The following is a 16,992-nucleotide window of genomic DNA, read 5'->3' as shown; positions in this document are numbered from 1 at the left end:
TGAGTTGCTATGCTACGCTAATCACAATCATGACGGCTGCAAGCTGTGTAAATGGCTTCTTAGCTCGCGCTCGCTATCGGTCTCGGGGGCCAACTCGCCGACATGTCCGAGATAAACGTCAAGTCATCGTTCTGTGCATTTCCTTGAGTGACGGTGATGGTGAGCACTGCGCATAACTGAAGGTGGCAGAACAAGCCGCCAAAGCCACTGGCAGCCACTTCCTTTGGAGACCCCCTGACCCTGCCAACAAAATATTTGCCTCCAAAGCCTCAGCAGCATTCACAGCGTGTAGACGCCAGACGCTTCCTCGCCACACCTTGGCTGGCGTTCATTTATCAGCGGCCCGCAAACGCGGCAAGCGTCGGACAAGGCTGGCATAGCGATTGCAGAGCGCTATTTTAAGCTTTGGCTGGCTGATGATTGTGGGCGTTCATGTGCTCAAGTGGAGTCGGAGGAACACTTTGGGAAAATGTTGGTCTGCCGACTCTCGACTGCAAAATTGCATCAAACGTGACTCGCCGCTCCTTTCCAGGGGCGCTTCTTGAAAACCAGCATTGCGTTCTACTTTGGCGCTTCTTGACCGACTCAAAGTCGTCCACCGCTACGCATCGGCCGCAGTCTTTGACACAGACAAATGGGCGTCCATTTCCTCGGGTCGAAGGCCATCACGAGCGTTGAACTCGGCTGACCTCGCATCGTGCATTTCGGCGCCTTTGCGGGTCGTCCGTCGGCACGTTGCCGTAGATACGCGCTTGAACCAATTCAAAGAGATTCACATCGAAACCGACGCATCGTGTATGCACACGTGGGAAAAGTCACTTTCTTCTTAAGTACGGATAGTATGGATGCAACTTATTTTATTAAATAAAGATTCTTTCCTCCTCAATTAAAAATAAAGAAATCAATCAATACTCTGGACCAGAAAAGTTTTGAGAAAGAGGACTTGAAATCAGGCCGACCTAGCAAAATGAATGAATTCTTTGGGCACCAAGGAACTAAATATTGTATGTTTGAAGTGAGTGGAAGCTTTTCATTCAGACAAAAGTAGTGCTTTGCCACCATTTTGTGGCATCTTGGTACCAAGAACTATGTTAACATGAGTTGAGGACTTTCATTTCAATAAAAGTCATCCAACACTGTCTTGGTATCCAAGGAACAATGTTTTGGTGAATTGGAGTGTTATATTTAGACAAAAGCAGTGCTTTGTCGCCATTTTGTGAAATATTGGTGCCAAGCAAGTATATTAAAGTAAGTTGAAGAGTGTCATTTTGTAGCATCTAGATGTCAATGAAGTCAGTTGAAGTGAGTCGAGCCGTTTCATTTGGACTGAACGAGTGCTTTGCCGCCAACTTGCGGCAGCTGGGTGTCATGAAGTGAGTTGAGGAGTTTCGTTTAGACAAGTAGAGCTTTGCCAGTTCAGACAATTCTGAACCTTTGTGTAGCAGCACAGCATACCTGAAAAGTACGGTAACAAAGTACTTGTGCTTTCTTCCTCGCCACCAATTTGCACCGCTTGTATGTCGTCACGGGTGAGTGGCGAGATGAAGGTAAGGTTTCCATGGAAAAAAAAAAAAAACACATGGCAATGTAATGTCTGAAATGATGGAAACTATCTGCGCGGTCATGAATAAGGAGGCCTCGGGGTCCCTTTCGCTCGAGACGCTCAGAGGCAGGAAAGTCGGCCCAAATTTCTGGAAAATATTCCACATCCATTTCACAAAAGAGGGCGGGAGCGTCCAAGTCCCGCTAATTAGACGGAGTGGCTGGCCGTGGCGAGTGAGCTCATTCTCACTCACGATGACCTTCGTCCCTCGACAGATATTGAACTCCGACGGCGAGGGGAAGCATGCGCGATAGCGAGGACCAGACGGAGGGGCCGCGAGGAGGCCGGCGGCAGACGCGCCGCCGGTGGGAGGAAATGATGAAGGCCGAGATGGCGGGAAGTGGCGGGTGGCGAGACAGGAAGCAGAGCACGCTCTTATCATTTTATCAGCGTCCGGCCTCACCCTTGGCAGCGGGATCAAACGCTTGCACCTTGCTTCCATTCGGGGCAAAGGTTGCGCTTTCGTCGCGGTTCTTTTGTTCTGAGAAAAGGGGCGGAGCGACGGGGTTGGTCACCATTTGCCGCTCTCTGGACACCCTTGCATCTCAAGACAATTTTGAGAACATGACATAATCCACAGGCACAATTTCACGAAATAAAAGACACTCAAGTACAAACCTCGACCAACCCGCTCAGAATGAAATCTGCAACGTTCACAATAGTGGCCAATGCTGAGATTGTTGCGTCGATGTGCTTCTGAGGTTGTGAATGAATGAGTAAAAAAATTCAGAATTGCAATGAATCAAATTTTTTTACTACATTTTTTACGACTATTTTTACAAGCCGCCGCACCAGGCTATAGGCAGCAGTTTCCTATGTTGAAAATAAATGAGTTGTTTACTGCATGTAAAGAATGATTTTGTACTGTGAATGCAAGTAAAGGTACACAAGAGAAATTTTTTTATTTTTTTTTTAAATCGAGATTTATTTGGCGTATTTTCTGAACTATAGAGCGCCCCTAGTGGTGAAAGAAAAATCCATAGAAAAGCCGCACCATTGTATTAGCTGCATGCTTCAAAATCGAGGAAAAAAGTAAGTGGCTTATAGTCTGGAAAATACGGAAACCCCGTAGCCCAAATTGCAGGTCACTGACTTACTTATTTATTTTTTTGTGTCCTTTTGCCACCTCTGCTACTTGTGCACTGGCAACTCCGCTAATGGGTCTCGTTGAACCTTACAGACGGTGTTTGAAGTGATCTTCGGTTGGGACGGAAAACACAGAAATGGGAGGAATGGGAGACATTGTGCTGACTCACTGGAATGAGAGTCACGTTATTTGTTTGGCCGGCTGCGGCTTGGCAAGAACCGCGACGGCCATTTATAATTTTAGCGCCAGTTAGGAGTTTTTGAGTCGATTACATGACACAGACGCGCCCGTGTCTGTTTTACGACCGTCATCTGTGCACACGAGTTGATGCGTTCGCCCTCAGACCGCTCGAATGTACTCTTAATTACACGCGATGACAAACATGGAAAGACGTGTAGCCGGCCCACAAACATTTGCTTGTGATGAAGGAGCCCAAAGACTTTCCGGGTGAGTTTGGACGCATTCAGTGCTAGAGCGGGGAGGGAGGGGGAAGGGGGGGGGGGGGACGTCCACCTGCGAGTGGCAAAGCAAGACCGGATCATGCCAACAAGAATTCCAGTATCTCTTTTGACCCAGATTCCTGTGCCGCCCTTGCCATCAGTTACTTTAAAATAAAGAAAAAATAAAAAAAATTCACATTCTTTCTTGACTTCTCTCTCCAGCCTTTTTCCTCACATTCTTCCATCCCCTCTCTCCCACTCAATTCCCCCCCCCCACCATCTACTTTCCTCGCCTGCTGCCCAATGTGAGGCCATCAAGTCCGCTCGAAAATGCAAACCGGAAATGCTTTCCGAAAAAGAAGACAAACTACTGAAGTTTTACTTTCAGAAAAAATGTTTTCTTGTCTTAAAGAGAAGACAAACTCCCAAAAAATACAATTTATACGTTGCTAAGGACAAATGATTGATTTTTACATTTTCCGAAAGAGAAGAAAAACTCTTCAAGATAGACCTTCCTAAAGACTAACTACTAATGATGCGCGTGCGTTCCTAAAAGGACGACAAACTAGTCACGTGACACTCCCAAAGCAAGACAAACTCTTGATGTTGCACTTTGCTGACAAATTATCGACAATGAACTTTCCTAAAAAGAAGGCAATCGATGAATGTTGGACGTGCCTAAAAAAGACAACCACTGATTTCGCACATTGCTAAAAAGAAAGCAAAACTAGTCATGTGACACTTTTATAAAAGGAAGATGATGAACTTTCTTAAAAAGAAGACAACCTAGTGACAACGCCTCCTAAAAAAACTTTCCGAAACCAAATAGACAACCGACTGATGTTGCACTTTCCCTCCTTCATTTTTCACTTGTGCACTTCCACAAAGCAACCTTCAATGAGGAAAAATGTCAAAGTTTCCTTGAGTGGGGGAAAAGAATTGTCTATATTGTCCCCGAATTTTCTGTCTGCATTCTTTCCGCAAGCAACGCAAAAGAAAAAAAAAAAAAGGGCAAAAATGAGCCATGAGCACGACACATGCTGACGACGCTCGACGCCTATGCCGAGACGGAGACACGAGACAGATGGAGAGCAAAGAGTCGTGTCTCGACATGCAAGTCTGGTGGAAAAACGTCTCCCTCCCTCCCTTAATGGATCCCAGCCTCCGAGAGACGCCGAGGGAACCCAACGTGGCCCCGTTACGATTATTACGCAATTACCAATTAGCGTTATCACTGTCCTTTTCCCAAAGAACACCGAATGCTGACATCATAAAAAAATGAGTCGCACTCAACAAAAAGATACGACATGATGATTGAATCGAATATGTGGGCCCCCCGCACCCCCCCGAGGGATTTTTCTTTTTCTTGCTGTTGTTGTGATTTTCCAAAGCTGGGACTGGACCAGGAGTTTCCTTATCAGCATTTAAACTGAAGGAGGTTGAGTTGAAAAACTGTTGTGAGGGCCAAGCTGTTAGTCAACGGCTACGGGCCAAGGCTAATCGCTGGAAACACGGGGGAGAATCCAGTACAGACCACTGGAGTGAGCTAAGACGAGTTCACGTCAAATGTATTGCGTGTTTTTGACAGGTTTGGGCATTTTCAGCGACTCCCTAAACTGTGGCAGACACAAACGGCTGAAGGCAGAGCTGAGACACGAGGTGTTAATACAGCACCCGCCTCACACCACCAACACGGCTTACTTACACAGCTGGGCTGCGTGGACTTGACAGATGAACCAGGCCATATGTCCTCCTCCACGCCTGCGTGTGTGTGCGTGTGTGTGTTATCGTCGGCTGTCCGGCGGCTCACACCAACGAACCATAAACAAGCTAACCTTTGAGCTCAGCTGTGGTTAAGATGGCAAACTCACAAGATGGCAACATGAGGCTGACTGAAAACGGTTTCACGGTATTCACGTTTTATTTCAAATGAGACTCGTGCAACACAAAACGATTGCTATGCTAACACGTAGCAAGATATAGCAACCTGCACGCAGTTTGTATGCTCACATCGTCTAAGACGGCAACTTGAAACTTGTGATGTCAGCTGACAATTGTAACACGCTACCGGTTGCCATGCTAACAAATAGCAAGACAGCAACCTGCTCACATTTCTTCTGCTAACATACCGTACGGTAGCAACCGGAGTAGAGACCATGTTGAGGCGAATTGATAAGTTTTGCATCAGTCGCTGTCGCAGTGCTGCTAAATGCTAACAGTTGCTATGGTAACACATAGCAAGATAGCAACCTGATCACTGTTGGTATGCTAACATTTAGAAACAACTTTTCCTGAAAACGAAATGGCTCAACCTGAGTGCAACACACCAAAAATTCAGAAAATCGGTTGACGGGTTGCTGGAGGGACTGAATTTGGTTTTCAAAAAGAAAAAGGCATTCTTAGCGAATGTTTTTGAATCGCATCAATCTGTTCAAAATGCCTTCAGGTCATTATTTCTTGACATATCTCGTCAAACCTTTACGTTGATCTGTTACACAGGGAAGCCCTACTCAAGTTTTCGCTTAAAAAAAAAAAAATGACCACGAAGCGTACACGGGCCGGAATGCGCAGTTCTCTTGTCAAAATACACAACTTAAATTTTGCAAATCAATTATTATTTGTAAGTAGAGCAGCGTGGGCAATAGAATGCACTTAAGTCAGCAAACAAAGATGGCGACCACTTGAGAACGTGTTGAAGCCAATTGACATCTCAGCCACTATTCGGGTACTGCAGTGAACCGCCGCCAATTTGTGGTCGGCCAATTAAAGTATTACTTTGGCCTCTTGGCGCGAAGAAAAAAGTCGATGTGAATTAAGCAGCTTCATTTAGAGAAAAGTAGCGCTTTGCCGCCAGCACATACTCGTACACCTTTTTTAGCGCTGAGCGTTGTAGTGGGTGGTTCCCGGTAGTTGGGGAACGCTCTCTTTCAAATGAGAACTGATCAAATGCTAACAGTTGCTATGCTAAGATAGCGAGCCCAAACCTCAGATACAAAACCACATCATCTTCCGACAGCCGAGTCATTTTTTGACTCACCGCAGCCCGCTGGAATGCTCCCTTGGTGTAAGTGCCCCCTCCTCTATAATTGATGGCCGGGATCTCCTTGTTGAAGAGGGAGCACTTGTGCTGGTGCGGTTTGGGGGCCGTGATGTGGTCCACCCGCGTCACCACGTGGGTCTTGGATGAGAAGGTGACGAGGGCCACGCGCGTGTTCTCCGCCGTCACGGGGAAGTCGGAGAGCATCTTGCGCACGAAACGCAGCTCGCTGCCAAAGTTTCCGGCGCCCACGCTGGACGACTCGTCCACCAGGAAGACCAGGTCCATGCAGGCGCTCTTGTCACGGAGCTGGCGAACGTTGCGCTTGAACGCCACGCCGAGGCGCGCCACTTTCCTCTCTGCGCTCTCCGAAAGGTTGCCGGCCCACGACGATGAGGCCATTTGGCGGGACGAGCGGGGCTGCGCTTGGCCCGCGGTCCATACGTCCAGGACGCACAGGACCAGGAAGCAACAAGTCCACCACCACAACGTGGACCGCTGGCGCCACATCGTGAGGAGCACTGAGGAAGGTCTCTGCGAAGGTCAAGGAGGACTTACGGGAGCTCAACGCGTCCTATGCACATGACAGAAAGCACAAATTCATTTTTACCACATTTCTCAATTGAGTCCGATCATCTTAACGATTGGAAAATTGTTTCACATTCCCCAAATTTGCAGTTTTTGGATATTCCGCATCTCATCCATTGACTGTTCGGCTGGAAATAATAAAAAAATAAAAATAATTTACATTCCGCAGATTTGCTCGTCTTTCGGTCTTCCAGACTTTTGCGGCGACAAAATTCACAATTGGACGACAACAATTTCACGTCCACAATTTCGACACCGATTCAAAACATTACTGTTCCGTTCATTTGGAATTCTTTTTCTATAAACTATTTTTCTACCCCCCTCTGCCCCTCAAAATCAAATAATAATTTTTTTTACCTAATCCTTCCACATTTCTTGACCGATTCAAATTTGCGTCGTGGAAGCTGAGTGCGACGTTCCTCAAAAGCATCGCTTCTTCTGCCTCAATTCAGCGTTTCCTTGGCGGGTCCACCGCAGAGCGAAACCTTCATGACCCTTCTTCCTTGAAAAATCTAAAGCAACCTGTCCACCAAGTCCATCCTTTTGAGTCCCGACGCTTGCCTTCTGTCCCAGTGTGCCGACCCTCTCCTACGCTCGGCTCAGCTCGGCGCTCTGAATGCTCCTTTGCTCTCTTCCAGAATCATTTAGGAGGAGGGAGGAGGGAGGAAGAAAAAGTTGGGAGACAGAGAGAGGCTGAGGGGGAAAAAGGGGGCAGTCCAGCCATGGCGGTGAAGTCATTTTTTTTTTTTTTCACTCACCTCCCCCCTCTCTTCCATCGTCTCCAATCTCTCCCCCTACATGTGTGGACTGTCAACATTCTCGAAGAGAGCAGCGGGGCCAGCGCCGCCAACCAGCACGATGACAAAGTCGTACCTTCCCAAAAGATGGGAGGCTCTCATCTCTCATTTGCCTCCCTGGGAGATTTTTGCCTGCGAGCAAAACGAAGACAGAGGCAAAGGGAAGTGCAAGGAGGAAAAGAGCAGCGGCAGACGCTCAACGGGTGGTCCAATTCAAGGCGGCCCCATTTTCCCAATTTGGGCTTTTCACTGGAACAGACGATATTTTACTCTTTGCGATAATGTCCGAATATATTTAAATTCAAACCACTCACTTCAGTGCCAAAAGAGGGAGCTTACTCTCTTCAAATTCCCACAATGGCACGTTTTCCACAGCCTTCGATCAAAATTCTGCAGCGCTCGATACATTCGAGCGCTCAAGGACTTTCTGCATCACGGCGCATTCTAAATTGGACTTGACCCTTTTCGCCACTTTGTCCACCGCCTTCCGGTGGCAATCTCTGTACCGTTCGGGCCTCGAGCCTCCGGCCTTATTCATAAAAATTGTCGGGCCCCAGCCCTGCTTTGTCCCATCTCTAAAAAAAAAAAGAGTACGTGCAGGACGTTGCTGAGGTGGGAGAGGTTGGTTTGAACATCATTAGCCGACTAATTTACTTTTCAAATGCGCTTACCCTATGGGCTTATGATGGTCTTATTTGTCTCCTTCTCCACGAATGTGCCCAATGCAAGTAAGTGCGCACATTTGGTGTTGTAGGGATTGTGGTATTTGCAAATCATTCGATTCTGTTTTTATTTATATTTTACACAAAGTCTCCACTTCTTTGGAATTGGAGGTAGGTGATTTTCATTTGTTCTGTTCTGAGAATGAAAAGAAATCCCGTTGAAATGAAAACCTTTGCCAAATGTCATTTATCCTCCCATAAGTCTGTGTTGCTTTGTTTGAATAAACGTCATAAAAGTGATTTGTGACATATTTTCCACTTTAGCAACATTTTCCAAGATCAAATTGACAAATCAAAGTTGATAGGTGATACTTGTGACCGAATCCTTCCACATTTCTCAAGTGATTCAAACGGTTCCAATTTCAAACAGTTCAACTCCTTCAAGACATCTTGAGAACTCGTTTTCACATTCTTCAAATTCCCACAAATCATTGTACAAAAAAATGAATTTTAACTTCTTTCTTTGACATTTCTCAAACATTTTGTAACTAGGCATGTCCCAATCGCATTTTCTTGTCCAAGTCACGTGATTTTGAGTTTGAGCCGATATCGAGTCCCAAACCAACACCTCCGCAATGCAATGAAGAAGAAAAGAAAAACATTTATCTTATTATTTATTGTTTGTTTTTTTGCATTTGAATAAATTTATACCTAAGTTGATACTTTTGCATATGGCCGTAAATCAAGAATGCCATCAATTAAAAGAACTAAAATATTTGATTTCTGACTTTACAAATGACCAAAATACAAAAATCCCAAAATATTTCAGCCAACATCGATCACCTCATTTCAATCCGATTGATTTTAAACCATTCCAACGTTAAATTGTTGGGCTCATTTGGGACATTTGCTTTCTATTTCATTCATTCTTTGATTTCCAATGTTGAACATTTTGAAGTCATCGGAGCCATCGTCTCACATTTCTTAGACTGCTTCAAGCGTCTTTGGTTTGAGCTCAAACTGGAAATTGGGCAATGGGTTTATGCGGCCACATCACAAGCAGCACACAGACAGACACAGACACAGACAGACGTGTGCACGTGCACACACACACATGCACACGCACGCGCAACTCCTCCACATTGCACAATCGCTTCTGTCTCCCTTGGGATGATCACTAATCTGATCAGGTCTGCAGCGCCAAAAAGCAGGAAGTCACAGCTGTGTCTACGTGCGTGTGCGTGTGCGCGTGCCCAGTATTCTCTATTTTTCATGGTAAAAACTCCCAAATTGTTTTTTTTCCAACTTTTCTTTTTTTTAAATCATCATCACTGCTTTTCAGTTTCAACTCAGGCTTTATGCTAGAATGGTTAACAATTGATCGGTTCTCATGAACAATAACTTTCACCTAAAAGAACAATCTTAATTTACACGTGTTCTTCGAGACTGCCGGGCCTCTTTTTAGTCATCTGCAAGATGAAGCATTTGTTTTTGAAAAGTAGCGTCATGCTGCCCCCTATCGATAGCTGATCATCATTACAACTGCACTTCGCAGAATTGTGTTTGGCCCAGATGGCAGTGCAGGACTGAATTTAGCCAGAAAGTTCTGTGGCACAAAAATGAAGACGGTAAAATGGTTATTTTCAAAATCAAATAATAATACTTTTTCAGTTTTTTTATTAGTTGAAATTAATTTAATAAAAAATAGCTTAGCAATTATCCATTTAAAGATAACGATGTCCTTTATTAGTCGCACAATGGGGGTTTGCCGTGTTACAGCAGCACAAATATAGGTCACACAAAGACGGCGGCGTAATGTAGCCGTTAATGTAAAATATTAGCAGCAAACATTCAGAAAAAAAACTAACTTATACGAATATACACAAATCCCCACGTATATACACACACTTACATACCACAACATATACATACTAATGTCCGTCCATAAAGCAGAAAGGAAATCAAGAAAAAATGCTGAAATGATAAGAATACCGCAAAGGTAAACAAAATACAGCATTAGTCAATATAAGTACACCATTGAATAAAAGTATTGAGTATTGGAATTGAATTCATTCAATCGAGAATTATTTGGTAAGATAAACAAAGAAAGATCTGAATGCATGAATACATTTCCATTGAAAAATTGGGTGAAAATGAAGGCTAAATAATGCACCAAGTAATAAGTGCGTTCTCCTAAAGGAGAAGTAAACACATGACCTCATTCGCTCATTTCTGCTGGAGGTTTTTCACTTCTGCAAAAGCAGCTAAACAGCAAAGGAAGGTTTTTTTTTTGTTTTTTTTTAAGAGGCAGCCTACAGTCTGGACTGGTCGCCACTCCGTCGCATTTCACATACAAACGCACAGCCTGACTCAGCATGGGAAATGTGCCCAAAATTTGCAGGCGAGAAGGACCAAGCCCTCTTGCAAATAATAAAAAAAAAAATCTGCAAGAGTTGACACTACCCTAAAAATGTTTCGACTGGAATTCCATATAGATGCCACAAGATGCCACTACTTGAAGCTCCTCAGTGCACTTCAACTTAGTTGATACCACAATGCCGCCAAAACAAGACTGCTATTTGAGTTGTGGTTTTGGTCCGAGCTCATCAGTACAAGACTAACATCCTCATTCTCTGCGGAGGATAAAGAATATATGACTATGAGTGGCGTGATATTGTCCCTCTACATGTGATGCAGCACCGTTTGTTACTGTTACTTAAAGGGTTAAAACTCCGCAACACAGATGCTACTTAGCGTTAGCATTTTGCACATCATTTTTTTGTTAAACATGAAAAGTCGACGTGATAAAGCCACAAATTTGTTTGCATTGCTATAATTCGACTTGATTGTGTTTGTTTAAAAAAATCATGCATGTTAAATCACACTCGCACAATTGATGTAAAAAATTGCAATAACATGATTTATCATTATCATTTGAACATAAAAAAAAAATGCACCCATATTTGTGCAGTCAATATCAATATCCGCCTGATTAGCATGCAGTGCGCATGCAACGTGCTGATGCCATGTCAACTCCTGCTTTCATGTTCCGCTGCTATTTTTAACCCTCGAGCTGCACTCTTGTAAATATTTCATGAGCCCGAGCAGCCTGTGCGAGAGTGAAGGGCGCACACCAGCACATCCCTCACACAAGCATCTTAGGAAATAAACTCGGGAAAAGTGCAGATGACGAGTCGGTAAACGAGCCGCCATTCATTTCGAGAGGCGATCAGTCGTCAAGCATTCGACACACGACACACAACAACCGACGAGGAAGCGCCGGCGCGCAATGGCAGAATACATCCTGGCCTTTAAATCAAGTGAGACGCAAAAGTGCATTTTTGGGAACGCCCTCGTGGGAAAGGTCCACACGGGAGGACGGTGTGACATTCGACACCTTCTCTGTACACTGCGCTGCAGTCTTTTCAAGAATAAGCTGAATAGCAATCCAAAAATGCAGGAAAAAAATTAATTGATTCGATGTCTTACATTCAGGAACAATTCTGGTTCCGACAGGTTGACTGCTGCCCATGTGGTCCGATAGTCAATACTCAGGCTGAACAATTGATTGAATTGAAATAGACATCGCAGATTAGTAAAATACATCTTGCAAATGGCAAAGAGTGAAATTTGGTATTGTCATCTTAATTTCTGTAGATCAGTGGGCTTTTTAGCCTATCCTATAAGACCAGAACATTTACAATCTTAAATGTTTATTGTAGTAGAGGCTAATGTAATGCTTGTATTTGTAAAACACACACACAGTAAGACAACCTTGAAAAAAATCATTGCATATTAAGTTGCACTTGTGTATAAATAAAGGTGAAGGTAGCAGCATCAAAGGACAGGAGAGTGACTTTTACATGACCTGAAGGAAATTAGAAACTCAGTCGCTAAGGCAGACCAAAATCCTGTGGTGGCTTGCCAGAGTACTTCAAAATCCTTCACAGAAATAAAGTTGTATTGTATTGTAAAGCTTTGGAGAAAGCTCAAAATGGCAAAAATCAGTCTGTAAAAGGCGATGAAAGATGGAACAAGTCAACTTGCGAATGTGCAGAGTCACATTCCCGCTTAGGTTCCATATTCCTGTTTGAGGGGCAAAACGGGGACTTGGGGACTTCCTCTCACGAGAGCCTCATTCAAGTTTTCGGCATAAACACTCAAGCACAAAGCAAGGGAAGGAATAAAGTGCTGTACAGAGAAGTAAAAGAAGGGGATTAAAAAAAAAGAAGAAGAAGAAAACAGGCATGGCGAGGCGGGCCAATCTTAGGGCAGCGAGAACTGGATTCAACCAGACTCCCTTGAAAACAGACTCATCGTCTAACGTTCAAGGAGGGCCGACCGCCAAGAGGGAGGAAATGATAGAAGAGGCATAATACGTGCATGCAAGTGTGTGTGTGTGTGGGGGGGGGGGGTCTGCTGTCGTTCGTCTTTGGTTACGATGTTGTTCGACATTTTCCAAAAGAGTTTTTCCGGCTCTGTGATGAACAAACAAAATTGCAGGAAGAGAAATGGAGCACAGACAAGTTCCAACAAGGAAAGCGTCAGTCAAGCCCTGACATCCGTCCATCCCAAGTCACGTACAAGTCGTCTTGGCGTGTGCGTCAATTCAATAAAACATGATACCGCGTCTGACTCCATTCGTTTGAAAGTGGAACGATTTGATTCCATTGGATTCAGCAGGTGTGCGATTTGATTGGATATTCTACGGAATTTCCTTTTTTACTTAACCAGATGACTAAACTTATATTGCAGGTAGAAATATCATTTTCCATAACTCCTTCAAGATGGGGTGCTCAAGGAGCGTGAGGGTTCTGCACACGATCTTAACTGTATTACACTCTTCTGCACGGAGATGTCCGATGTTGCTCCGGGTATCTGTTGGAGTCATCTATCAAACTTGTTTTTATGTTTTTTTTAATTGTAAAAAAAAAAAAAAAAAAAAATCGTTTTTTTTTTTAAGGGGCTGGAACAGATTACTGGCTTTTTAATTCATTTCATTGGAGACAATGGATTTGATATGTGAGTTGTGAACTAAATTCCCAAGTCAAGGTCCCACCGTCAAAGCAGTTTCAGGAGAAAAAGGTTCAAAACGTTGATGAATGCGATTGTGTGTTCCAGCGGTGTCGTGTTGCGCCGCATCAAGCCTGGAGGCGCTTATCATACTTGGCCAGCCATATTTAGCGACGCCACTGGGCCCGAATATTAGAAACGGCTCCCTAAGCTATGACGCAATGCACGTTTTGGAAGCCGGCACGTGTTTTGGAACACATTGTCCCTGGAGCAGGACCTCGTGCGTTTCTGGGTGCACGGTAAACACGCAGCTCCGATTACTACCACACGCCCTCTTCACTTCTCCTCCTCCAAGACTTTTGCCCCCCCCCTCTTTCCCATCGCTTCACTGTAAATTCACACATTCCTCTTTGACGCCTTCAAAATGTTCCAATGTTTGTTTTTTTTCTTCTGGTCCTGACGCAGTGTTTACAAACAGTCTCTTACAAACTCACGCTTGGGAGTCTTGCAGGCTTCGGGGAAACAATACTGATTGAAAGTCGCTTTGCACTTGAATAGTTTGTCATTTTTCAGTCCAATTCCATTTACAAAAGCGTTTTCGACTGGGTTTGGGTGTCGAGTTAAGGTTTTAAATGAAGGTCTGAAGGCCAGATTTGTGTTGACATGTTGAGTGCCTTCAACTTTCCTTGTGATGTCCCATCCTTCTATACAACCTTCATCGCTGATTTAATCCATCCTTCCTTCTTTCATACTTTCTACTTCCATTGTTCTTCGATTTCATTCTGCCTTCCCTCCCTCCTTAATCCTTTTCTTGTTACCATCCTCCTGCTCTTCCTTCCTTTCATACATCCTCCATTCTTCTTTTCATCCTTCCTGCCTTCCCTCCTTCATTGCTTCCTTGCTTGGTTCTTTTCTTTCCTACCCCACTTTTCCCCCCTTCCATCCGACAGTCAACCTTCCTTCTGTCCTTTCTTCTTTCTACCTTCCCTTTCTTCCTTCCATTCATACATGCTCGTTTCCTATCTTCCTTCATCCGTGCTTGCTTCTTACCTTCATCCTTCCTTCTTTGTCTCGTCACTTCAATCAATCTTCAATCCTTCTTTCTTTTCCTACTATAACCTTATTTCCTTCCTTTTGTCCGTGCTCCCTTCCTTCCATCACGATTCCTTCCTTTCTTTCTTTCAAACATCCTTTTGTCTTTGCATTCTTTCTTCCTTCCATTCACACTTCCTTGCGACCTTCATTTCTTCCTTGGAGCCTTCCTTCCATTCTTCTTTCCTTCTTCATCTACTTGTAAATCCTTCTTTCCTCCCTTTCGTGTTGTTAAACGAGTTTAATTTCATTTCAAAAGTATACGCTTACTTTTGCACATGCTGTGAGGTTAGTTTGCTAAGAATATGCAAACTCATCTCATAAAAAGATAGCAAGACTTGTGGAAACTAGATTTGACACATTTTTGGAACTCGTGTTTACTTATAGTAAGGCAATACTAATATTTGCATAAATGTTTGCAAATATTTGAAGAGTTGGAACTTGTCGCAATGTTTTACAGGTGGCATCCGCACGCATGCACACCTCGCAACGACGAGGAAGCTGATGTAATTTGATGTTCCGGTCCAGAAGAATCAGATGGGCTCGGGCTACGAGGCCCTTTGTTCTCGGGCCACTTCGGGATCGTCGTGTTACAGGCGGCATCGTTTTTCAGTCGGCGGCCACAAAGAGACGTTTGCAGCAGGTCATCACCACGGCAACCATTTTCACTTGTCAATCACTGCTGACCTTTTAGCATTGACGTGAAAGTGTGCTCACGGCTTGAAAATGGTGGATCTTCCCCCAGCCTGGTTTTCAAGTGGCGGCCTGAGAAACTCGCCGCCTCATAATGGAAATAGAAATGAGGATACATTTGGACTTGAGCCTCTTTGATCCCAATCGTATTATTTCGGATATGGGTCATCTGTGACACGGTCCACTTGTGATGCGGGGCCTTCATCTCCAGGCTGGTTGCCCGTGTTTGTATGTCATTGGTCCAATTTTCCAACCGCTGCGCAGCAAACAGCACGAAAAAAAAAAGGAGGGGGTGGGCTTACTTATTAACTGCCTTATCTGGAGAATCTCCATGCCGTTCACTACCCAATCTGTCACCTGCCAGCGTGTGTGTGTGTGTGTGTGTGTGTCTTCCTGTAACTACGTCAGCATCCATGTGATGGAAAGGTAGTCGTCGTGGTGTGTGTGGACAGATATGAAACGCTTGGGAGCAGACAGTACATTGGTGCTATTTTCCTTTGGTAAGACAATTTGTTGGTTTTGAATTCAAAAGGATGACGCAAAGAGTGCCGTGTTCCCCCTCTTGACATATGGTCTAACCCAATTTTGTACATTTTAACATTTTCTACCACTCTTGTCCTCATGAATGTAAAGTTCCACTGCAAACTCCATTCACGCCCCCTTGAAACACGCTCCAAAACCATGCGTCCATTTTTGATACTACTTTTGTCCTCATTAAGGTTTACGTTAACATAACTCTCCCACACGATGAGGCAAATGTGTCGAAAAACAAACTCCTTAACCGCCGCCCCTCGTGACACGTGGTCAAACTCCGTGTGTCAATTTTGGTCAAGACACCCATCCACCTATTTGCAATGTTGCTTTCTCAAATCAAGCGACGTGTCCACCTCAAATGGAGAACAACTCCATTTCAGTGTTGAGAATCAATCATCCTTCTTCTTGGCACATTATGTAACTGCGACTCAATTTGGTCAGGCTTTTTCTATGTTCGGTCAATGACAAACCTGGCGCATACAAAGGCTTTTTTGATCAGCCTTGTCGTCACTAAACTTCAACTCATCTAACATGCAAGTTTGGGGAATAAAAAAAATACAGCTGGGATTCAAACCCAGAACTTGTGGGCTTTCGTTAAACATTCTTTTCTTCCTTTCTCATTCAAAGGACACTGTTGCTCCCTTTCTAGTCATTTTTGCTCATGTCTCCAGCGTGATTGCTTTTCTCAAATGGTCCACTCTGATCAAACACACACACACACAGATCCACTTGGCCTTCAGGGAGCACAGCAAATATAAAGCACTCCCTGAGGACGTTAGGCGGTGCAGGTCACATGACAAATGCACTCAACAAGACATTTCATTTGCACTTTGCTGATGTCATTTACGAAGAGGATGGCTAATCCAATCAAGCTAACAACGACACATCAGGAGCGCTTCACATTTACGGGCGAAAGGGTCACTGCGACTGATCACGTCAAGCAAACACTGATAAGACATTCAAGTCACTCTATGCTACTTTTGCAGTTCAGTTGAGGGTTTTTTCTGCACATGTGAATTTGCAGACTCAGCGACAAAAGAAATGCTCCGTTTTGCAGCCCTGCGTTTATGGGAGGCTTTTGTTTGCCGGTTGTCACAAGTGGACAGGAAGCAGTGGTGTCTCTCAGGTGAGGGGGGGGGGCTTGGGTTGGAGGGGAGAGGGACTAAATTCAAGAGTGTGTAAGCAGGATGAATCATCGGGAGGGACGTGACACCTCGTCGAGACCATTTTTTTTTCAATTTAAGCCCAAATGACAAAACAGTGGCCGCAGAAACTGCAACCGAGGCAACCTGGCCCCACATAAGCGTGAGATAATACTTGGACAATAAAAAGATAGGCGAGTAAACCGCCATTGTTCCCATTCTTGGCACATGCACGGGCTAATCCAGACAATGGGGGAAAAAAAAAAAAAAAAGGTGTGTCCAGGTTACTCCATTTTATTTTGTC

At 44.4% G+C, this 16,992-nt stretch overlaps 1 protein-coding gene across 1 annotated transcript in view; it reads right to left on the bottom strand.

Moving 5' to 3' along the window:
* The window catches only part of svep1 (sushi, von Willebrand factor type A, EGF and pentraxin domain containing 1), a 52,522-nt gene extending 45,827 nt beyond the window's left edge, over nucleotides 1-6,695 (bottom strand). Inside the window, exon 1 of the mRNA XM_088292609.1 lies at nucleotides 6,168-6,695. Coding sequence (XP_088148735.1) covers nucleotides 6,168-6,677 — 510 coding nt within the window. The 5' untranslated portion in view covers nucleotides 6,678-6,695. The remainder of the gene's footprint in view (nucleotides 1-6,167) is intronic.
* Between the last annotated feature and the right edge of the window lie 10,297 nt (nucleotides 6,696-16,992).

The sequence above is a fragment of the Idiotropiscis lumnitzeri genome, chromosome 4 (assembly GCF_059441095.1).
Source record: "Idiotropiscis lumnitzeri isolate Australia: NSW breed Sydney's pygmy pipehorse chromosome 4, RoL_Ilum_1.0, whole genome shotgun sequence".
In the NCBI taxonomy this organism is placed as follows: Eukaryota; Metazoa; Chordata; class Actinopteri; order Syngnathiformes; family Syngnathidae; genus Idiotropiscis; species Idiotropiscis lumnitzeri.
This window is presented reverse-complemented; position numbering and strand designations above follow the sequence as displayed.